The sequence below is a fragment of the Morone saxatilis genome, unplaced genomic scaffold, assembly GCF_004916995.1.
Source record: "Morone saxatilis isolate NCDOM2014 unplaced genomic scaffold, NCSU_SB_2.0 Contig0, whole genome shotgun sequence".
NCBI classification, from domain to species: domain Eukaryota; kingdom Metazoa; phylum Chordata; class Actinopteri; family Moronidae; genus Morone; species Morone saxatilis.
This window is the reverse complement of record NW_023339650.1, coordinates 326,643-335,756: the sequence shown is the minus strand read 5'-3', so window position 1 is coordinate 335,756 and position 9,114 is coordinate 326,643. Positions and strand designations below refer to the sequence as shown.

Here is a 9,114-nt window from a genome sequence, read left to right as displayed (position 1 = left end):
GGGGGAAATTATTTTTGTTACAAGACTTCAGATATACAAACATATATTATACAAGCAACATCAATTGAATGATGCAATAATAATAATAATAATAATAATAATAATAATAATAATGCAATACTACTACTAGTAACTAACAAATTATCAAATTTCAATCTTGCTCTGTCTTCGAAAAAAAGAAGGACAAGGTCCCACCAAAACCCAAGACAAACCGCATAGGTGCACTTACTGTGGCTTGAGACAGCCATTAATGAATAAAGCTTCAGTGTCTGTAAATCCAATTTCAGAACAATCAAAAGAAGGGAATCTTAGATAGTACAGCCATAATCGGGTGTTATCCTGCATATTATGTAGGTAAGTCACAATTTACGGAACTTATAAAATTTATATTTATTCATGTTAAGACAGAAATCGAATTCTAAAAAAAGAGGATTTCATAAATTGTACAATTAAACTAATCTGTCAAGCCATGTTAATAGGTAACACCTCTTAAAAAGAACACTTGAAGATTGTGTGAATTTTTCTTAATTACTTATCTATTTCAACATTTTAAACATGCAAACAATAAAACCATTAAATACAGGTATAATGTAACAAGAAATCTAATTAGATTTTCACAGAAATGAGACAATAAGACTGCAGTTACTGCACTTTGCCTTTGCACTACCTATGTATCTGTTTGAGGAAAAACAAAGGCAGAGTCATGATATTTAAGCCACGAAAAGGAATGTAGAATACGCCCATAATTGCTGTCTTACCTATAATGCATTTGGCTGGACAGTCAAAAAAACCTTTCTCACTATCATTGTTAGCGTAGCCTTTGCAGGGCAGTACTACTGGCAGCATTGAACATCTGGAGCAATTTGGGGTTCAGTGTACATACTGTCAATGGTCTTGCCCAAGGACACTATGGCACGTGGATGGGGGATCCAACCCTGTGTTCAATGGAGGCTCTTCCTCCTAAGCCCCAGTGTGTGAGACATCCTACAGGGGCCTTACAATCAGTAATATTTGCAGACTGTTTGACTGACTCATTCCTGCCAAGCTCACAATGAAGCTTGTTAGAGAATGTACCGTTAAAAATCTTGATTTCATCATTCTGTAGTTACTGCACATATTTTGTAAAACAAAATCATTTACTGTCGAAATCCCATCTAAGTGTGACACATAGGATAGACAGTCATGAAAACACCAGCATATCAGCACAACTCGTTAATTGCTATAGTGTTGAACTACCGTGATGAACCGGCTTACTTCAAGCAATGACTCTGCAAGCCAAATGTCATACTGTGTGGAAATTAATAGAAAGCAGACAGACAGACAGATGAGAGGATGCTCATGGTGGTTAACAAAATAATATATGACAAACGGAAATCTGAAACTAACAAATTAAACTAAAACCATATATCCAAATGTAATATGTACCGAGCCAGTAATATACTGTGTTTTTAAGTATGGTACATCCTGTATGCTGATGTTATGTACCGCTTTGGCAAAGTTCTGCATTGGAAATTAGTATGGGAATTGAGAGCTGGTTCCTGTTGAGAACCAGTTCCAAATTGTCATATCCATTAGAATCGTATGTCTCCGAGTTGATCAATTCCTTTTATCAATGCCAGCATGTTTTTCTGACAGTTGCACATTGCAAAACAGTGACATCAAATTCATGTCTACGCTGCTGGAAACTTGCAACAAGAAAGAGTCATGGTGGATAGGAAGAAACGGTCCAAAGAAACTCACACTACTATAACTCTACTCTGTTACTACACTGTGTTCAGACTCTCAGATAATAAAACAGTTGTGTTGACACTTTTGCAGTGTGACTTGTTTCCACACAGAAAACTGATAAGGAACCAATAAGGGATTTGACAAAGAATCCAACTGAATTATATAAGTATCGATAAAATCTTATTAATTCCAATCCATAGTTGGAATTAATATAGAAATTAACAAGTTATATGGACACATGTAGGTATATAATAATAATAATAATACAAGAATATTAAGAAAAGTAATACTACAGATACAACTACAACTACTAATACCAGGTACGTTCTGATCTAATCTGATACTTCTGACCCCTCTGCAAGGTCGAGATGAGATCGAGAAGAGATGATCACATGGAGGTCTCAACAGACTGACCACTGACCTCTCCATCCTACTGCTGCCACAACGCAAATATTTTAAAAATGGCTGCCAGTGGTGCTTTAGATATAATCTGTAACACCCCTCTAGCCAAAACCACTTCATGCTTAGATAAAATGCTTTTTTCCAGAAAGCTCACACACAATGAACCAGCTCCCACTACAGACTGAACCATCTAGAAACTTCTGTTAACTGATATCTGAGATTCCATAAAAAGACAAAGGAATAAAACAGATTAATTGTATATTTCAAACAAAGAAGTCTACAGAATTTTCCTGAACAAGTTTAACAAGAAACATTTAAATGAATAAAAAATAGATTCAACTGTGCTGAAAAATATCCAGCAGAGATGAATACAAACAGATAAGATCACATCTGCCATCATTCTCATATGATATTATTATTGTAAGACTCAAAATTCACACATAGAGAATTATTAGCCAGCATAATTGCATTATCTGCATCCGTTCTGCAAAGCAAATTTAAAAAAACTCATTCATCTGTACTGGTGAACAGCTTTAACAAGCATTCATCCACACAGCACACTGCGAATCCATCACAATTAAAGAAAGAAAGATATCACATTATTCCTTCTGATTGTGGAAAGGAAAAATATATTTCATTTCATGTCATTTTATTTAATTTAAAATGTTCTGTAACTTCAAAGAAGAGTTGCTGAGGAGTCGCTCTTTTTGCTATTGAGATGAAGAGTTAATTGTCTGCAGTGATTCATAACTGACAGAAACTGAACTAAACTGCTGCAAATAACCACATGGATAACAGTAAACTATTTTGCAATAATTAAGACTTACCAGTGGTTGAAACCTAACTTTTATACATCAGTAATTAACAAAAAAGCTAAATTATTTAATTTTCAATACTGAGCCTAAATTTAAACATTTCAGCATAACACATTTAATGCATTTTATAATTCATATTTTGTTCTTCTAAAACGTCTGTTTTCTGTTCATTTTAAATAACATTAATGATTATAAGAAAACACTGATACATTCTGTATCTTCAGCTGCTTGTCTCAACTTTATGTACTAAATAGAATTTATCAACAGATATAGAAACAAATCCTAAATATCTTCCAAATTATCATCATTTTGTGGAAATTTCTTTCATGTAAATTAAAGTTAAAAAAATATTTATTTCAAGACAAAAAGCCCAGTAGTTGATGTTTTACAAGAGCTGTGTTTGGGGAGAGTTGTCATTTAGCTGAAAACACATGTTCACAACAGCAGGATCATATTGCACATAAAAACATTTCTGCCTAATCACGGCTGCAGTCGGGACAAGAAATAAAACTGCTTCAGACTCGGTGCATTTATATAAAAATAACCCAGGCAGGCAGGAGGCTTGTAAAAAGTAACACATGAATTATACTGCAGAGAAAACCAAAATTCTTGAAATTCTTAAAACATTTATCAACATTTATATAATGCTTAAATAGAAAAAGAAACTCAATAAGCTGTTAAGGTCCAACTTTCATGACTATGAGAATTGAGCAGGAACTTATAGCCTTACATGCAAAGCTTAGGCTACAGATAGACAAAATGAAGCCAGATTTCTAATCTCAACATTATTCCTTCAACAATAAATCAAACATACACAACATTTGCTGTTAGCCTGGATAGCATTTAAAGTCTGGTGTGAAGCATCTCTCATGCAAACCTGTTTTTCGCAGAATTGTTTTGGGATTGTTGTGGCCTAAAATGTCTGATTTCACTGCAGCTGTGACACTGTTTTTAGGGATTTTTTGCAATGAAATTGCAGGAGAAAGTGAAAATTGCAAAAATAGTTGGGATTTTTGTGTTTAATTCATTAAAAATCTAAACCAAGCTGTTCCAGCGAGAATAGAATTGCTAGTAGTTTGGTGATGTATGTGCACTGTGTGCAGGGGACTGCTATGATTGGTGAAACTCACAGGAAGCTACAGTGATTGGTCGAACTTGGGGAACATTTTTGGTCAGTGGATAAAATTGCAAGGTTGAGCGGAATTCACAGAAATTGGTTGAATTTGACTTTTTGTTGTGATTGCAACTTCCTGGAGGGACTGATTACACATCAGGACTATATTATTGATGAACACAAACACATTCAATCAGCAGCCATTCTCTAAAAGAGTAAATATCCTGCCAGGGCAGCTACACAACAGACTACTTCCACATGTGATTAGAGTTTGGGTCTGGTTTAAGGTATGGGTCAGGTGTAAACAGAGACCAACATTGACACACTTCCCCTCAGGAACAGTTGGAATAGAAGCTTTCTAACCAACAACACCACACACAATAACACAGGTGCTATCCACAGTTTGTGTTGAGCTGACAGGCTCCTGTGGGCTCCACTGGCAGCTATAGGAGCACATCTTGTAAATAGGAATTACACAGTGCAACCTGCCACCCGACCCAACTCAACACAATCTGACTTTTGGCGTTAGAAGAAGCTGTCTGCGACAGGCTGAGACTCTCAGGCAGATCTTAAACACTGCTGCCTAATTAGTTTGCCTTAACTTCTCCCTCCATTTTGCTACTTTATTGACAAGCAATTTCTTGTTTGTCAGCCTTACGGCGGGTCACAGCCGAACTGTCACATGTATGATCGATACCTGCAGTGGGTGGAAATGCGGTCTAGCACATAGCCTAAAAGACAGTGACACAACGTCAGTGTGGCCGCTGCATGCTTGCGTTTGGCGTTCTGGAAAGGAGATGCTTGAATCGATAAGGACGTGTTGACACCGCTTATGATGAAGAGTGTAACTTCTATGAGGCGAAAATAAATGTGAATGCGGATAGCAGGATAATTGACATTATTGCTGGTTTCAAGTGCGCCTGTTGCTGTCGGTGCTCATCGCACAGCCGTTGTAATTATATTTTAAAAAAATAAACTAAGTGGGGAGGCTATGTTCAACTTTACTTAACTTTGCTTAATTTTACTAGGTTCCTGTGCTCTCTAATGTTCGTGGACACGCACCGTGACACTATTATCACCGGTGACATTATTTATTTTATTTAAAAACTTCAATACTTTTGCCTTCCCTTGGTTTTCTCTGTGGTCCCAAACTGGGTACTGATTAACACAAACTTTTCCCCAGCTCACCCCTCTCTCATAATTTAAATAACCCCGATATTTTAATTCAAAAACTGAGTGACCGCTTGCTTAATTTACATCAAACTTACCCCGGGCGCTTTAACATCCTTTCTGTAGAGTTTTTCTTGACTTTCAACTATTTTCCGAATTTTTAATAATTTTTTTCTCATATTTTTTGCTAGACGCGGCGGGCCTGAAAATTGTTTGCTTTCCTCTCTTTCGAGCAGCCATTGTGTATGCGCTGCGATGCAACCGCACTAGGGTTTAGCCACGCCCACGCGAAGTTCCGCCCACTTGTGCTTTTTGATTTGTGTAAGCCGCTGCCACTTTCACTTCAATGTCAGCTACAGTCCCTTTCAATAAAACTCAATTTTTGGACTTGCTAGATGTTCTGTCAATCGTTTAAAATTGGTTTAGTCCAATTTACAACGATAGGAAGACCAACATGTCAGCCAATAAATCCTATTGGCTCATTAGCGTGTCAGTCTACGTTGTTAGTTTTCCGGGGCTCCTATTGGCTGACGTTGCTGTCAGTTGCTGGTGACGATGTGGGTGATTTTCCTGGTGCGCTGTTGCAGTAACGACACTGGGGCTGTCTTGAGTATGACGGGGAGGTTATAGCCTATGGTTTGTGTAGCTTTATTAGTTAGCCACATGTAGTGTAAAGCTGCTCGCTAGCTTTCTGGAGCCTTGTTGGCATTCTAAGGGATATGAATGACAACATATTTTTTTGAATAGCATGCGTGTATAGGCTTGCTAGTTATTTTGTTCATTTAAAAAACGGGATAACCTTCACTGGATATTAGGTGCATCCACAAGTGATTAGCCTACCCGGAATAAAAGTTTGTAGGCCTGTTTGTAAAAGGTAGGTATAAGGTTCTCCATTTACCCCTAACGTTAGTCATTCCACCTAGGCTAACTAAAAAGCCGCTACGAAGTTACGTAAGATCAGTGAAGGGCAGTTTGCTACAATGTAGCAACGTTACATGTGGTGGGGGTCACCCAGCCCCGCCAAACTCCGTTGAGAAATCTGGCATTTTAAGTAAGACGTGTTTATTGTAAAATGTACACCCCTGCTCGATACGAATAAATATATTATGTACAAAAGGGAGAGTCAGTCTTCAATTCGGCATGCTGAAATCATTTAAATAGAAATAATAAATAACATTTTGTATTCCACCAACACACAGTGTGGTTAGTGATAGCAAGGTGAAGGTTAAACTGTAGTTAATATTGACTGTGGCACTATGAATATAAACTGGGTAAAGTCTACGAGCTTGACAGACGTGAAAAAGGTTGCAATTAAACATCACATTATTTCAGTGATATCTGCCAAAACCTTTTGGAGGTAATAACATACAACTGCAGTACAGTACAAATCTGAGGGATCCTTATCAAATTCTTTGTTTACATGTGTGTTTCTATTAAAAACATCATACTTATCCTATGGTTTTTACTCTCAATTATCAGGTTGGTATTGTCCCCAAAAAGGTGATTAGTGACTATTTAAATTGAAGACAAGAGGTCTGTCAGCCTCCTCAGTTGCCGGACCCACATGTGGTACCATCATTACAAAGCTGTGTGGACAAATGGAGAAAGTTTCCAACATGTCAGGCTAAAGCTTTTGTATAAGATGATGCACAAAACCATCTAAAATGTCCATTTAATGAAATGCTGCCACCATAGAAGAAACATATTGTCTATTGTCTTGAATTTGTCAGTTGTTCATACAGTATACAGGGTGTCCCCACTGTCTTAAAAAGTCTAAAATTCAGTAATCAGATATTGAAGTTAATGTCTCTTGTATCAAGTCTCACTTTTAAAAGGGTTTTTGCCAGTGTGGACATAAAATAGGTCTTAAATCGCATTCATAATGGTTTTAAAAATAGGGTTGCACAATATGGTAAAAACCCAATTTCCCACATAGTGTGGGAGTGATATTTTTGCATCACAGATTTAATAAAAAAAACAACTATTAGAATTATGATGATTTGACATTTTTCAATGGTTACTGTGTTTTTTATCACCCTACTTCTGAGAAAAAAAACTAAACCTGTCTCTATTGTACATCTGTACACAGATCCAAATGGATAAAAATGCACGAAAGCTTCGGAATCAGGACATTAACCCATGCATCGACGTAAGCCTTCCCTGACCCTTGACATCCTGCATTGTGTCAAACATCTGCCTGCAGCTGGGACGTAAGTGTCTCTAATCCTGTCCTGTTGTTGGAACTGCTCTCTTTAAGGAAAGCGACGCCTCCCACAAGTGTTTGGATGCCTCCAACTACAATAAGAGCATGTGTTCTGCCTATTTCCAGAGATACAAGAACTGTAGGAAATACTGGGTGAGTGTTTGTTTCCAGCATCAAAAACAACAAACTGAGCAAACTGGTGGGGGAAGAGCGTTAAAGACATTGTGCATGTTATATTTTTACATGAGATAGAGCCTTTCATGTTTTTTGGAAGTTTGGCGGCCACCGTAGTTTCTCCTACATACAGGTTGCTCTCATTCTCAGGTTGTCAGATACAGACGCAAATGGTGTTCAGTTAGTTTCAATCTGCAACTTCACTGCTAGACACCACTACACACTGGTCCTTTAAGCATTAGCTGTCCTTATATTTGTCCAATAAAAGGTTTGTGATAAAATTTAAGTGTGGAAGTTTTCTTTGTGAAAACCTTAATAGAGCTCGGCAGCGATTTACTACTGCACTCCATAAAGTCTTAGAACTCACAAAAGGATTTATTTATTATATATATTATTTATTGTCATTTACAAGGTTGTAGAATGACATTTAGATATGCTGCCTTTAAAAGCAAAATAAAAATTGACTGAGTCATAAAAATTAAGACAAATTAGTTATTTGTATGATGAATTGTTGAGGACCAATATTCTAAATTTGATTATGTTATAAAAGTGCAGAAAAAACCCAAACTAACATTTGATGGAGAAAATTAATATTCGGTTGTGGGAAGTAAAAAACTGAGATTTAGGTCAAGCTGAAACAAGCAAATAATTCATCAACCATTTGGTAATGATGGCAGAGAGTTCCAGGACTGTCAACGTATATTCTAAATGTGATTATATAGTCGAATTGCAAAAAATACCGGTCAATTATGAAAATGAATAATTAGTTGTGGAAAGAAAACAGCACTACTGCAGCTGTATCACAAGTTCCTGTGTGTGCTTGAGCCTCTGCACGTCACCAATACAAAAAGAGAAGAAAAAGAAGAATAGGAGCTGGAGCCACCTGTGATGAGGGCAGATCTGTAACATTTCCTGCATCCTTTTTCCTTTGACTCCAGTCTGAACTGATGATGCTACATGAATCAATACACAGAGACAAATTAAAGGGATGTCTTGTTTTACCTTAAGGCTGCATAGGTAACTTTTTCATATTTTCTGAAACTTTCCATGTAGCAGATAATCTGTGAAAGAATCAGGTTCCTCTTGTTAATAATGGTATAAGTAAGAATCTACCAGGCCCAAACAAAAACAACCAATCAGAGCCAAGAGGGATACTTGATTGTTGAGTCTCATTTCCAGTGTGTCGTACATCGATGCTGGGAATGAGACTCAACAATCAACTATCTTCAAACCACCAACCCAAAGCGTCTTTCCATCTTTATCGGCTCTGATCCAGTTTGAAGCCACATTTTTACCATCCACTGTTTAAGAAATCTGGCTGCTTTTGGTAACTCTAGGATTTGAACGCGATGAAGGAGTTTAGTCATGCGGACGTCTGGGATCTAAGTTTATCCGAGAAACAAGCTGAGCTAACGTTAGCAGCAGCTCGGCTCGCAGCCCCTCCGGGACGTCCTTTGTCTGTCCAACAGCGTGGGAGAAGCAGTGATTTTTAAGGCGTAAATGCTTTA

The 9,114-nt window shown here is 37.3% G+C and overlaps 2 protein-coding genes across 2 annotated transcripts in view; one reads left to right on the top strand and one right to left on the bottom strand.

Annotated features, from left to right (window-relative positions):
- plag1 (pleiomorphic adenoma gene 1) overlaps positions 1-5,460 on the bottom strand; it is a 16,260-nt gene extending 10,800 nt beyond the window's left edge. The window contains exon 1 of the mRNA XM_035652901.1: positions 5,329-5,460. The gene's annotated coding sequence lies outside the window, so the exon portion shown is untranslated. The remainder of the gene's footprint in view (positions 1-5,328) is intronic.
- A 350-nt stretch (positions 5,461-5,810) lies between these two features.
- The window catches only part of chchd7 (coiled-coil-helix-coiled-coil-helix domain containing 7), a 4,790-nt gene continuing 1,486 nt past the window's right edge, over positions 5,811-9,114 (top strand). The window contains exons 1-3 of the mRNA XM_035652981.1: positions 5,811-6,103; positions 7,319-7,378; positions 7,487-7,585. Of these exons, the coding sequence (XP_035508874.1) occupies positions 7,325-7,378; positions 7,487-7,585 (153 nt within the window). The 5' untranslated portion in view covers positions 5,811-6,103; positions 7,319-7,324. The remainder of the gene's footprint in view (positions 6,104-7,318; positions 7,379-7,486; positions 7,586-9,114) is intronic.